The following is a 15,442-nucleotide window of genomic DNA, read 5'->3' as shown; positions in this document are numbered from 1 at the left end:
GTGAGAACCTTTTGAAATTGACTTTAAAAAGTGGACATCATGCATCAAAGACGGCTGCCAAAATGTCAGTGATTTATACAGCCTTCTGTGATTTCTGTATGGACACAGGGTTAACTTGTGTCTGAACATACTTCCAGAAAGTTTTTTAAATATAAGTGATCGTGGGTGGGATGGTCTCCCTTGATCAGGCATGTTGAAGACAAAATTACTTGATGAATTTACAGCCTCATTGTCTATGTATTTACCAAAACTCAAAGTCAATTAGTTTCCCCAGGCACAGTGTCTGGGAGCTCAACCCAAATCAAAAGAAAAGTGAAGAAAAACCCAGTTTAATCACGAGCAGGTGTGAACATAGAAACATAGAAAATAGGAATGGGAATAGGCCATTCGGCCCAATGACCCTGCTCCGCCGCCATTCAATATGATCACAGTTGATCATGGAATCCCTACAGTGTGGAAGGAGGCTATTCGGCCCATTGAGTCTACACAGACCACAATCCCACCCAAGCCCTATTTCTGTAATTTACCCTGCTAATCCCCTGACAACTAGGGTTAATTTAGCATGGCCAATCAATCTAAGCCACACATGTTTGGACTGTGGGAAGAAACTAGAGCACCTGGAGGAAACCCATGCAGGCACAGGGAGAATGTGCAAACTCCGCACGGACAAGTGACCTGAGACCCGAATTGAACCCGGGTTCCTGGTACTGTGAGGAAGCAGTGCTAACTACTATACCGCCATGCCATCCCATCTGATCCACCATCTAAATACCACACTCCCACAGTCTCCTCATTCGTCTCTACACCTTTAGTGTTTAGAAACCTATTTCCTTCTTAGATATATCCAGTGATTTGGCCTATACAGTCTTCTGTGGTACAGAATTGCAAACATTAAGACTGCTGCCCTTTCTTCCATCTCACAGTTTGTTCTGTGCTGATGCAGTTTGACATGTTAAGTCCAAACCTATCTTGCTCAGAACATTAATCCACGCATAGATTTTGAGTCCAAACCAAAGTCCAAGAAGAGATAAAGACCTTTTAAAACCTGGAAAGAGTGTTTGAGGCTCTGGATGATGGGAAGGGAGGAGATACAAGTGCAAGTATTGTATTATGGAATCATAGAATCCATACAGTGCAGAAGGAGGTCATCGATCACAATCCCACCCAGGCCCTCCCAACCCCACATACTTACCCTGCTAATCCCTTTACACAAGGATCAATTTAGCATGGCCAATCAACCTAACCTGCACATCTTCGGGCTCTGGAGGAAACCCACGCAGCCACAAGGAGAATGTGCAAACTCCACAAACTAGAGGTCATGTGAGAGGTCACATGACTCCCATCTCTCCGCATTGCCTTTGACAAAGGTCATGTATGCCTCATCTGGGTCCTTGAGGCTATTTTTCCAAGATGATGCCAAATTGAGGTGACTTCTTGCAAGCTGTGCCCAGCATATCTTCTCACTCTGTCTTTTACTCTCGTTCTATGCTTCTAAAACTTCACTCTAACTCAGTTAAACTCTCTACTCTTTTGCTTCCTTCTCTATGAATAGTATGCTTTGTCTGTACAGGGTGCAAGAAACAATGCTTTTCACTGTATGCTAATACATGTGACAATAATAAATCAAACCAAATTGTTAAAGGTCCCAACAATTAAGAATTGGAAGGAGGCTAAGGGGTTCTTTGTCCTAGCAGATGAGTAGACTTAGTTGGCCAGCCAGGATTTTGAAATGCAAATGACCTTTGTATAGCTTCCTTTGAATTTGGTCTGCGCAGCCCAGAGATTGTTAGTACGTCTTCAGAGATAGTGAAGGTCATGTTTCTTCTCTACTGCCAAGTTACTCCTTTTGTTTGAGGGTCGCAGACAGATTGACATTTTCAAAGATATTTCAAATGTCCTGTTTTTAAAATATTAGAAATAGCCATGCGGATATTCATGTATTATAGAATCACAGAATCCTACAGTGCAGGAGACCATTCTGCCCATCAAGTCTATGCTGACCACAATCGCACCCAGACCCTATCCCCATATCCCCATGTATTTACCCGTTAGTTCCCCTAACATTAGGGGCAATTTAGCATGGCCAGTCCACCTAACCTGCACATTTGGAGCGGCACGGTAGCACAGCAGTTAGCATGCTGCTTCACAGCTCCAGGGACCTGGGTTTGATTCCCGGCTCAGGTCACTGTGTGGAGTTTGCACATTCTCCTCGTGTCTGCATGGGTTTCCTCTGGGTGCTCCGGTTTCCTCCCACTGTCCAAAGATGTGCAGGTCAGGTTGATTGGCTATGCTAAAATTGCCCTTAGTGTTCTGAAATGCATAGGTTAGAGGGATCGGTGGGTAAATAAGTAGGGATATGGGGGTAGTTAATAAGAACATAAGAACATAAGAAATAGGAGCAGGAGTAGGCCATCTAGCCCTTCGAGCCTGCCCCGCCATTCAATAAGATCATGGCTGATCTGTTGTGGCTCAGTTCCACTTTCCCGCCCTCTCCCCATAACCCTTAATCCCCTCTCTTATCAAGAACCCATCAACCCGCTTCTTAAAAATATTTAGCGAGGCAGCCTCCACCACTTCAACGGGCAGAGAATTCCAGAGATTCACCACCCTTTGAGTGAAGAAGTTCCTCATCAACTCCGTTCTAAACCGCCTCCCCTTTATCTTGAGGCTGTGCCCCCTAGTCCTACTGTCTTTTTTGAGCGGGAAGAGTCTCTCCACCTCTATCCTATCCATCCCATTCATCATCTTATACGTCTCAATGAGATCTCCCCTCATTCTTCTAAACTCTAACGAGTACAAGCCTAGTTTATTCAGCCTCTCCTCATAGCTCAATCCCCTCAACTCCGGTATCAGCCTAGTAAACCTCCTCTGCACTCCCTCCAGGGCCAAAATATCCTTGCGCAGGTGCGGCGCCCAAAACTGCACACAGTACTCCAGCTGCGGCCTCACCAATGCCCTATACAGCTGCAGCAAGACCTCCCTAGTTCCTGTGTGGGATTGTGGTTGGTGCAGACTCAATGGGCCAAATAGCCTCTCTCTGTACTGTAGGGATTCCATGATTCTAATCTTTGGAGGGTGGGAGGAAACTGGAGCACCCGGACAAAACCCATGCAGGCACGGTGAGAATGAGCAAACTCCACACAATGACTCAAGCTGGAAATCGAACCTGCATCCCTGGCACTGTGAGGCAGCAATGCCATGTTTTATATATAGATATAGTGTAGGATCTTAGTTCCCTCACAATGGGTTACCCATTATTTCTTGTTTTCCTATTGTGTTTTGTTCCCATTCACTTTTCAATTTTCAGTCTGCAATCTAAATATTAAGTTGTTCTTCCTCTTGATAATTAGTGACATGCCTACTATGTATATACTAATTTCTGTTTTAATTTTCTATTTTCAACTTCCTATTTATTTAAGATGTTAAATATGGTATTTCCTAGAGAGTTAATGAAATAGTAAGTTCTTCCACGGAATGTCCCTCCACTGTGCTCAGTTGGTCTTTAGGCGCATGGGCGCTGGCTTGGGACCATGCGCGGGCGAGTGCAGCGGCATTGTGGGATGGTGGAGGAGGTGCGGGGCAGCGGCATTGTGGGATAGTGGAGGAGGTGCGCGGCGGCATTGTGGGATAGTGGCAGAGCCGAGCGGATGGTGAAAGACGGCCCTGGTGAAATGGCGGATGTTCACAGCCAGGAGGAAGAGCCGGACTGGCGCCGGAACGAGCGGCTGACGGCCACCTTGGAGGAAGAGTAAGGGGGCAGCATTCGTTACCGATGCGGATATAATTAATTTGGCGGTGGCCGTTGTAAATGACCCTTCCATTAAGCCTCGTGTGTGAGTGAATGAGTGGGAGAGAGCCGGTACGGGGCGGTCGCGCTGTTTGTGGTTTAAATAATAACGAGCGGCCTTGATTTCCGCCCCCCGCTGGAGAGTTCCCCCAGCCCAGCCCAGCCCCTGTACTCATTACACGCGCCGGGGTTACCGCGTGTCCTCTCCCGCCCCTCTTCCGCCTTCTCTCCGGCCGCAAAGAACTTTCCAGCCGGCTGCTGTGGGCCTCGCTCTCTAGTTGTATCAGGAGGGCAGGTGAGGGATGGTTGCGTCCTTCACTTCCCTCCTGGATCCCACGTTATTCCCCGCCCCCCTCTCTGATTCATCTCTCTGTGCTAAGTTCATTATCCTTTTATTTCCACAGACATGTTGAGGGTTTGTTTTTGTTTCTATTTCTTTACTCTTCCTGTCGATTTGTTCATCTTATAATTCTTATCCACCACATTCTGAATTAATGATACTTAGTATTTATTTATCCTACTTTGTGATTATTTATTGTGTTTCAGACTAAATCACTTTTTTTTGCTGTTGAAATAACCTGTCTGCCTATTTTCATTTTGGTCTACAAGTCAGTTTACTAGATTAAGAGATTGTATTGACTGGGACAATTTTTTTGTTTTTTTTTTCTAAATACTGACAATGTAGAACAATAATCTATATAAATAATTGAATCAACTTTTAGTTAAATGTTGCCATATTACATACTCAATATCTTAAAGTGCTTATTTCTTTTTGAAGTACAGCCACTGTATACAAATATAGCTGGTAGTTTCAGCATGGAGAGTGAATGAATGCATGACCAGGTAATCTCTTGGTAGTTGAATGATTATTTGCTATAAAACTGGAAGAATTTCTCACTGTCTCAAATAGTTTTAAAGGATTTTTTCTCACTTGTCCAGAACTTCTGCTCCCTTGACCAAGTAAGCTGTTCCAGTACAGCTACAACACTGGCATCTACCTGGCAATGTCAAAAATTGCCCAAGTATGTCCTGCACACAGAAAGTGGGACAAATCCAACCCAGCCAATTATCACCCATCAGCCTACTCTCCAGTAAAGTGATGGAAGGGGTCATCAACAATGCAATCAAGTGGCATTTGCTTAGCAAATGAAACTCGGTTTGGTTACACCGAGGCCACTCAGCTTCTGACTTTGTTACAGCCTTGGTTGAAACATAGACTAAAAAGTTCAACTTCAAAGGTGAGGTGAGCCCTCGGCTTCAAGGCTATATTTGACGTAATATGGCATCAAGGAGTGATAAAAGGGGTAGAAAGTTTTTTTAAAAAAATAAATAAAATCACCTTACTACAGAAAATGGTATACTGGCGCTAGGAGAATTCATATGGGGGGGTGGGGGGAAGGGGGTGATGATGGGGGGAAGGGGGTGGGGGGAAGGGGGCGATGGTGCAGGGGTGGCAGGGGAGAGGGCATCCAGCTTATTGGAGTCATTTACAAAGGAAGGTAGTCATCAGAGGTCAGTCATCTAGGCTCATCACTATGGGCATTCCTCACTGTAGTGTCTTAGGCCCAGTAACTTTCCTTCTATCATAAGGTCAGAAGAGGGCATGTTTGTTGATTTCACACTTGTGACTCCTCATACTGAAGAAGTCCATGTCCAATATGTTCAGACTTGGGCTGACAAGTAGCATTCATGCCACACACGTGTTAGGCAGCGATCATCTCCAAAAAGAAAGAACCTGACCATTGCCTGTTGGTGGTTCAATGGCGTTATCATTGAATCCTCAACTATCCAAATCCTGGGGGTTGCCACGATTAGAAACTGAACTGGACTAATCACAAAGACCAGCTCTAGCAGGTCTGAGGCTACAATCCTGTGACAAGTAACTCACTTCCTGACTCCCCAAAATATCAGGAATGTAATAGAAAACTCTTCCCTTGCCTGATGAGTGTGGTTCCACAAATATTCAAGCATATTGATAAATCCAAGGTAAAGTAACCCACTTGAGAAGCATCTCTCCCACAAACATTCCCTCCCCCACAATGGACACAGTAGCAGCAATGTGTACTGTCCACAAAATGCACTACAGGAACTCACTTAGCTTCTTTGACAACACCTTCAAACCTACAACCGCTACCATCTAGAAGGACAAAGGCAGCAGACAGATGGGAATGACACCACTTGGAAGTTCCTCTCCAAGTCACTCACCATCCTGACTTGGGGACATATCACTGTTTCTTCACTGTCGCTGGCTCAAAATTCTGGAACTCCCTCCCTAACAGCACTGTATGTGTACCTACAGCACATAGAACCATAGAAAAGTTACACCAGAGTAGGGGGCCATTTGGCTCATCTCGTCTATGCCAGCAAGAGGTCACCTAGGTGCTCTTTCAATCCCATCTCCCTGCACCTGGCACATAGTTCTGTGCCTTACAGCATTTAAGATGCAAATTCATGCACTTTTTAAGAGTTTAGGGTCTCTGCCTCCACCACCAGCTTGGGCAGTAAGTTCCAGATACCCACTATCCTGTGCTTAAAAAAAAAGTCCCCATGTCCCCTCTACACCTTTATCTTGAATTTATGTTCCCTTGTTCTAGAATTCTCTGCAAAGGGAAACAATTTTAACCTGTTGACTTTCTCTCTTTCCCTCATGATTTTGTACACCTCAATCTAGTCACCCCTCAGCTACCTTTGTTCCAGGGAAAACAGTCCGAACGTATCCCATCTCTCCTTTTATCTTCAGTTTTCCAGATCTGACAACATTCTTGTTGGACTGCAGAGATTCAAGTAAGCAGCTCACCATCACCTTCTCAAGGGCAATTAGGGACGTGTAATGAATGCTGGCCTTGCTAGTGAAGCCTGCATCACTTGAATGAATTTAAAAACAACTGGACGTTGCAGACAGGATCTCAGTTTAATATTTCACCAAATATCTCCAGCAATATAATGCAAGTCCCCTGTCTTCAAAAATTGTTATTTTCATCACAGATATGTTACAAGTGGAGTCAAGCTGAGATTTTTGTACTGTAATACTCTGACCAACAGATTTATCATTTGCCACTTACCATTATGAAAATAAATTCCACTTTCTGTTCTTGTGTTTGTCTTGAGTTTCTCCCTCCCTCCCGGTGAGCTTTTTAGGCATTGCCGTGTTGCTTGTTTTAATTTTACCTATGCCACGACAATATCGATGACTTTGTGTAGAGAAATAGTTTCAACCTTTCTGAAGAGAGGGCAGTTGCTGGAGCATTCCCTCTTACACTCATCAGGACAAATGCAAAAAAAATTTCAAACGATCACAGCAATTTATATCAGAGAAAAGGTGCTGATTAGTTGGCAAGTTGACTCTCGTTGGCCAAGGCATTGCCATAGAGAAAGCAGCAGAGAACTATAGGCTTCCCAAGCTCCCAGGAGCAAGGCTTGAACATGTTTTTGACTGAGTGGTATTTTCAACCAAGAGTCATCTTGCCATCAGTCCAAAATTCTGTAAGTTGCACAATTCAGGAACATTGCGTATGAATTTTAATTTTAGTACAATACCAGGTATGTAGGCTGCATGCCCAGAGATTAGTTGATCAAGTCAAACAGTACATTTCTTTGGTTGTTCATAAATGTGTGGAGTTCAGACCATATTCAACCAGCTACATGCAAAACCCAAACATCTACACTCTCATAGAGGTTTACAGCATGGAAACAGGCCCTTTGGCCCACCTTGTCTATGCCGCTCTTTTTTTCAAATCCCTAAGCTAATCCCAACTCCCTGCATTTGGCCCATATCCCGCTATACCCAAGTAACTGTTTCAATGCTTTTTAAAAGACAAAATTGTACCAGCCTCTCCAATTACTTCTGACAGTTTCTTCCATACACTCTGAAGAAATTGCCTGTCTGGACACGTTTGTCCCTCTCACCTTAAACCTATGCCCTCTAGTTTTAGACTTCCCTGTCTTTGGGAAAAGATATTGACTATCTAGCTGATCTAGGCCCCTCATTATTTTGTAGTTCTCTACAAGATTACCCCTCCGCCTCCTACACTCCAGAGAAGAAAGTCCCAGTCTGTCCAGCCTCTCTCTATAACGCAAACCATCAAGTCCCAGTAGCAAGCTAGTAAATCTTTTCTGCACTTTCTATTTAATAATATCCTTTCTATAATAGGATGACCAGAACTGTACGCAGTATTCCTAGTATGGCCTTACCATTGTCTTATACAACTTCAACAAGACATCCCAACTCCTGTATTCAGTGTTCTGACCAATGAAACCAAGTATGCTGAATGCCTTCTTCAACACTCTTGTCCACCTGTGACTCCACTTTCAAGGAAATATGAATATGTACCCCTAGAGCTGTTTGTTCTGTAACTCACCTCAACGCCCTACTGTTAACTAAGTCCTGCCCTGGTTCAGTGTACCACTTTGCATTTATCTAAATTAAATCCATTTGCCATTTGTCAGCCCACTGGCCCAATTGATCAAGATCCCGCTGCAATCGGAGATAACTTTCTTTCTGTGGTTGATCTGAACAATCCTGGGTGTGCTAATAGCTATGTTAGCAGCCACTTTATGGTAATGAGCAGAACCCAATTACATAGCTCGTTTATGCTTACAAGAAGCAAGGAATATATTTCAAATATGATGGGTTTGGAAGATTGTGCCTGAGAGTTATGAGTTGTTAACCTTTGGGAAAGGAAAGCTTGTAGTTCATTGGTGAGATTCTTTTAAGTTTTTTAAGGTGAATTAGTATTTCATTGATCACAAAGCACCTTGTGTTTGAGAATTTGTTTATACAGATCTTAAAGTAATTATTGTGTGGTACATTTGGTGCTAAAATCCATCAGTGCACCTTCCCTTTGTAAGGGGATCAAAGGATATGGGGGAGGCAAGATCAGGCTGTTGAGTTGAATGATCAGTCGTGATCATAATGCATAGTGGGGCAGGCCCGAAGGGCTTACTTCTGTTTTCTATTTTGTTATGTCTAGATGGAGAGTGGGACTAGGAATCAGTTCAAGATTAAGTGTTCTCACATTTAAGACAAAGATGAGAATTTTCTGTCTCAGATTGTTACTCTGTGGAGTTCTCTCTGGAAGAAAAGAGGCAGGATAATCCAATTTATTCAAGGCTGAGTTAGATTTTTGATAAAGGGCATCAAAGATGGGGAGAGAGGTTGGAAAGGAGTTGAGATCAAAAGCCATGGTCTTATTGAACGTGGGAACAGGCTTGATGAGGCCTACCTCAGCTCCAAATCCTGTGTTTATTTAATTACAGCTTAAAGGACCCTAGGCTTTTGGCACTGTTAATATCTGAAAATTTATTCCACATGCAGATCAATCTGTTGGAAAGTTGGCATCTTTTGGAGAAGTATGCTTCTCTAGTTTGAAGATGCATTCTATTCCCACAGTTTTACGTAATCCAGGATAACATTTTCTGCACCTTAACGTTTTTGTTTGACACACCTTTCCTAACTAAAAGACCCTTCTCTAGCTCTTTCCTAATAATGTTGGAGATCTGCCTTGCAGCCCTCCTTTGCACTGCCTCAAACACGTGAATGCCTCATTGGCAGCCAGACTGGGTGCAGTGTTCAAGGTGCAGTCTCACTGCTGCGTTGTAAAGTTTGATCATTACCTGTATTATACAGTTTTGGCACCATAGTTGAACATCCTATTGGCTTTTGTTTGCTACTCTCCATTATACTGACATGTTTGACATTTGTTCAACCGAGACTCCTAGATCTGTTGGGATTTCATCATAAACTATATAAACCCTGTAAAAGGGATTGTGTATTTTTGTTCTTTCTTTGTGCAGCATTTTGTATTTATTATTAAATTTCATCTGCAACTGCGGTGCCCACTTTCATATTTAGTGTTGTTAGTTCTCTAGTGTTTGAACATCCTCTAATTCCAGTATCTTCTGGTTTGGAATGATCTACAAATTTTGATCAACTTACACATTTATATGAATCCAGGTGATTTTGAACTTAAAGATTGCTGGTCCCAACATTGAGCCCAGAGATTTTCCCCCACTTCTCCCCCATCCCTCTTTTCCTCAATTTTCTGCTTCCTGCTTTCCCTCTTTTTAATGAGAACAGATTGTTTCATATCCTTGAGTTTTATTGTTTATTTCTTGGGCAAATCCTGATTTTAAGTTTAATAAATAGCCTTTTGGAATTCAGGGTAATTAACATTAAGCACACCTGTGTTACTTCCTCCAAGTTGAAATGAAACAAACAGGATTTTCCCCATGCTGGGTTATATTCAATATAACCCACACAATCTTAGTGACTAAATGCAAGTACTTTCACTTCTGGAAAAGGAAAAAATCATGAATTTGAAATCTGAGATATGGGTCTGTCAGACCTGCAAAAGAGCTATTTGATTTTCTCAGCTAGAAATAGGGCTTAATGAACTTCCATTACTCTGAAAGTTGGTTTGTTTTGGTGAATGTTTGAATGCTCAAGTTTGCAACTGATGATTGATTCTATTTTACATGGAACGGAAACAACACTTAATGGTTACTTGTCTGTTTATTGCACCCTTTTGATTATAGGCACCACATTAGATTGTTTCCAATATTCTGATACCTTGTATGCTCAATGTCTTCCCCATAGTGATTTGACGTTGTTTCTCAAAACTTGTATCTCTCAGTGCTGTTGGATAAATACCATCTGTTCCAATGATTGAGTCGAATTAGCTTGCTTAAGATTTCAATTATCAACGCACACTGTCTTTGTGGTTAGTACCCACAAAATCTTAAGGACTAAATGCAAATAGTTTCATGTGGAAAAGGAAAGGTCATGATTTTGTAATCTTTGAGGTATGGGTCAGTCACATTTGCAAAAAGAACTATGATTTTCTCACTTAGAAACAGGGCTTAAATTACTCCGAAAGGTGGTTTGATTTGATTTATCATTCATGTGTATTAACAGTGAAAACTATTATTTCTTGCATGCTATACAGACAAAACATGCCGTTCATGGAGAAGGAAATGAGAGAGTACAGAATGGTGCAGGAGGTGGTTTGGTTTTATGAATGTTTAAATAAAATCAATGCATGGCTTTAGAATTCATAATTATGGAGGATATTTGGTGAAATCTGCACGTACCTAATGTCAAAGGTATTACAAATACTGACCCGGCCCAACCCCAAATCCTTCAAGCTCATGGGAATTAGCTCAAAATCGATCAGCCAAAGAGACAAGTGAAGATATATTTCTGTTCTTGATTTCCTTTAGCCTACAAATGTAAGATACCTATATGGCACTAGCCTAGCAGCAGTGGGGAGTGCTGCAATGCTGAAGTAAAGCTACATTGTGGAAATTTTGAAACTTGAAGCATTTATTTTCCTGCTTGAATCCTAATTGGTAAAATGTGGAGAAAAGGCAAATGGGAGGAGCTGTGGTAGGGTTGCAGTCTGCTTTCATAGGCACTAGAATAATAATGCAAATATTGCAATTGGTTTTATGTTCCTTGTATTATGGACTGTGGAGTATTTGCTGTTTTTATGGCAATGTATGTTTATGTTGTAGTAACTTTGCTACTGTTGTATGGTGTTGGATGACTTTAGGGAAATGGGTTGAGAACAAAAGATTAGGAGTCTTGCAGTTGAAAAAATGGTGGATTTTTGTGAAAGTTCTTAAAACACTACTAAGTGCTGTTGAAAGTCAGTGGAAGTGAGAAATTAAAATAGTTTTATTTGCAACATGGAATAGTTTGAATGTGGTAGAGTGCTTAAGAAATATTATGGATGAGGAAGCTTGTAGATTACAGTGAAGCTAAAGATGGGTCATAAAAGTAACCTTGTTTTGCTTATATAACTTTAGCACTATCAGATCCACCTTAAAATGGTAGGCCTGTCCTGTTTCTAACTATAGTACTGAGTAGTTCACTTGGATAACATAAATATCTTCGTAATGGAAACATTGCGTGGCTGCCAGAAAGATGTTCTTATTGTATTGAGCAGTTTTCATGTAGGTTAATCAATTAAATTTAGAAGATTTTAGTTTCTCAATACTCCTTCTCTCACATGGCTCTGCCGTAATTCTGTAGAATCTCAAAGGAGTTTCAGAAAATGGGGTACACGTCCTCTGGTGCTTAGGTACTTAACTGCATTCAAACGCTTTACTCCAAACAATTTTAAAACTGGTTAGATATAGTTGATAGAGGAAATTAATGTTTCTAGGTTTCAAAATATTGCAAATATATGTGTTCTTTACCATATTTCCCAAACATTGTAATATGGTGCATGAACAATATGCACCGTATGTTCATAAATATCTTGAGTAAAATGTACTGATGAACATCGTGATGCAAAGTCTGAATTTTCCTTAAGCCTTGAATGTATTTCCAGTTTATAAGAATCTAAAATAAACCAGACAGTGATTCATCCATTGAACATGTTATAGTGCTGTAGCCACTTTTAGTATCGAACTGTATTTTGAACATTCTTAAATTTCTTTGTGATTCTGAAGTTCATCAATTTTTGAGTAAGAAATGTTCCTAAAATTAAATTGTTGAAATAAAAGATATATCCTTTTTCCTCTGCATCACTAAATTACTTTGAAGTCGTGTCCTGAGGTTACCTTGGATACCTCTTTCATGTTTTGTGCTTTCAGTGAGGTTGTTCCTCATCCTAAGTTCATCTTTCCAGGCATTTCTAATTTGAGTTTTTGTACTCTTTCATAGATTATTCCCTATACAGCTGGAAAGAGTCTTGCTAATCTGTTCTCCCCATTTTTTCCAAGGTGCATTTATAAATTGGAACTGACCAGGTTGAACACAACAGGCCCAATTCTTGTCTAACAAGTATATTGTTGTAGATATAGGAGCATCCTTGTCACTATTTCCTTTGCCATGCTGAATGTTACTTGGTTGCTCTCATTACCATGTCGTTCTATAAACATTTAAACATTGATAGTGCCGGAAAGGCAGGTGAGCATTACACCCATGTCTAGGACACCCTAATGTAAAGAACATAGTCTACATCTTTCTGTGGAAACGTGGAAAGCAACTACTTTTAGTGGTTTTCCATTGTGAGATTGAAGAGAGATGAAAGTAGTAAAGAGTAGTTATGCTTGGGATTATGGGTCTTTGCTTGAACTTTGTATAATCAAATCTCAAATCAAATTATTTTAAACTAACTTTGTGTTAGTTTAACTTCTTTATTTGTTGAGAAGCACATTTTGTTTTCAATATGTAGTCCAATCTATATTTAACTATAATCTTTCATTCCTGGTATTACTCTAGTTAATTTTTGCTTTATTCTTGAATCTTCTAATACCCCTCCTATGATAGTGTCCCGGAAATGTGCTGGAGTCTTTGACCTTTGACCGGGTCAGTCCAAAACAAAATATTGTTTCATATATTTTAATGAATCAATGTTGAGAGATTGAACCACGACCTGCAAGACAAATGAAGTCCACAGAACACATCCAAGTGTCCCAAGATACAATACAGAAATTTTTTTTTATCTTTGCAGCTCAGTACACAGGGAAATCAAACCCAATACACCTATATCTTTTTGGATTGGGGTGCAGGGAAGGTATTCTGGATGCTTCTGGACATTGTTTCCTATGTTCGCCAGCCCCAGATCCCAAACACCTATCCTTTATTATGCTGTGTCCAACATGGATGTGGGAGGATGTATTACATTTTCAAACAGGAGTTCAAGACTCCTGGTAATGCGGAAACCTTGACATTTGCACTGCATTTTTCTTGGGGTGGGTGGGTTTACTTGCAGGTTCATGATTCCTGGGCTGTCGATATTTGGAGGGGTTCCTTTATTGAAAAACTAATTAAATTACTGCCATATAATGGCTTCAACAGTGAGCTCCAGTTGTAGTTTTGTTTTGCCGCTAAATATTTTTCTCATTATTATATCAGTTTGAACATCTCTCTCTTTATTTGCAGTCAAGAAGCTGCAGATTCATCCGAAAAAAGTGGGAATGAAGAGAATGGAGAAGTGTCAGATGAAAATCGAGATCCAAATACAGCTCCAAGCAAAGCTGTTAAACACAAGAAAAAGAAACACAAACATCGGAGTAAACACAAGAAGCATAAGCATTCTTCTGAAGATGACAAGGAGCGAAAACATAAACACAAACACAAGCATAAAAAGCATAAAAGGAAAGAGAATGAAGGTTTTGAGAAGGATGATGACCACCCAATAAAAAGACCTAAATTTGATGATTATGCTCTTCTCGAGGACTTGGAGAAACAGAGAGCAATGATTAAAGCCGAATTGGACAGTGAACTAATGGGAGGGAAAGTTCAATCAGGCATGGGTTTAATTCTGCAGGGTTATGTGTCCGATTCTGAGGAAGAGGGGGAAATCCATGAGAAGACTCGCAACGGTGAAAGAGTCGCATCCAGTCGGGACGTTTCTGAAATGTTACCTGTTAGGGACAACAAAGTTAAACGAGAACCTATAGAATCTAAGCCTGTTTCGAAGAGGCGAAGTAAAAGCAGATCAAAAGACAGGACTAAACATACTAAATCTGAGAAAAAGAAAAGTAGGCTGAGTTCAGAACACAGAAAGGAGAAAGAAAAGACGAGAAGTAAATCACATGAGCGAAAGCGATCAAGAAGTCCCATCAAAAGCAATAAGCCTGGAGAAAAGCCTAGGTCCCCAACATCAGTTAAAAGACGATCTCAAGAAAAGAATAAAAAATCAACTCCTGCAGAAGATGGGACTAAGTCAAAGGATCGAAAGACAATAACAAATGAAAGCAAAACAAGGGAGCGGAATAAAAAATCAAAATCTCCTGTGAAAAGGAGTAAATCAGGAGAGAGAAGTCAGAGATCCAAATCCAAAGATCGTGAGAAGAGATCTAGAAAATCTGAAATGGAAAAGGAAAAAAAATCTGTTAAGTCTCCATCTAAAGATATTCCTTCTGGAAAGGAGAATCGATCACCTCTGAAGAAACATGCGCTTTCTCCTAAACGGAAAAGTCTGTCTCCGAAGCAACATAGAGAAAAGTCATCCAAACATAGTCGATCACCTATTATTAATGATCGTGCACCTAAACCGAGTCAGTCTCCCTCTCGGAATATGTCCCCGCCCAGAAGAGCTAAAAGTAGATCCATAGAACAAAGACGGAGAGAGAGTGATCGAACAAGAGCTTTATCTCCAAGGTAACAAAACTTCCTTCTTTAAGGTTTGACCTAACAAACATAATGTCACCAATATTTACATTGCTAATATCTGCATTTCTTTGACTATCAAACCTTTTAGTTTGTCAGTTTTCATATGTTGCCTTTAGCTCTCTTCATTGCCTCATTAACCTGGAGGTTGAGCAGTCATTGGTGAATTTTTACTATCCTTGATTATAACCTATATCTTTATGATACTACAGGACTATTTGAGGTCTCTTGGATTCTCTAGTATCCATGACACCCTAAACAGAGTTCTCATTACAGTTGTGTTTGAAGCTACTCCAAATGGCGAGGCGCATTCAAATAGACTGCTTTAAACAGAATACTACTACTCTTTTTGTTTTTTTTCAGCTAAACCCTCCCACTAACTGTGAGTTCCCAAAAAGAGCGTCCTAGGCCTAATAAGGGAAACAATACTCTGGAAATCTATTCCCCAAACCCCTCAAGTGATCAAAACTAGTCCTGTAGATCACTTTGGATAACTATAAACATAATTATATTCCATATGATGTGATTAG

The 15,442-nt window shown here is 40.9% G+C and overlaps 1 protein-coding gene across 7 annotated transcripts in view; it reads left to right on the top strand.

Annotated features, from left to right (window-relative positions):
* The first annotated feature begins 3,636 nt into the window (after positions 1-3,636).
* LOC145352366 (serine/threonine-protein kinase PRP4 homolog) overlaps positions 3,637-15,442 on the top strand; it is a 47,939-nt gene continuing 36,133 nt past the window's right edge. For all 7 annotated transcript variants that reach the window (XR_013888537.1, XR_013888534.1, XR_013888536.1 and 4 more), the window contains exons 1-2: positions 3,637-3,748; positions 13,680-14,903. Coding sequence is in view for 1 of the 7 variants with exons in the window: in XM_080202125.1 (XP_080058251.1) it covers positions 3,648-3,748; positions 13,680-14,903 (1,325 nt within the window). In the remaining 6 variants the exon portion in view is untranslated. The remainder of the gene's footprint in view (positions 3,749-13,679; positions 14,904-15,442) is intronic.

The sequence above is a fragment of the Carcharhinus amblyrhynchos genome, chromosome 2 (genome assembly GCF_965287045.1).
Source record: "Carcharhinus amblyrhynchos chromosome 2, sCarAmb.v2.hapA, whole genome shotgun sequence".
NCBI lineage: Eukaryota > Metazoa > Chordata > Chondrichthyes > Carcharhiniformes > Carcharhinidae > Carcharhinus > Carcharhinus amblyrhynchos.
This window is presented reverse-complemented; position numbering and strand designations above follow the sequence as displayed.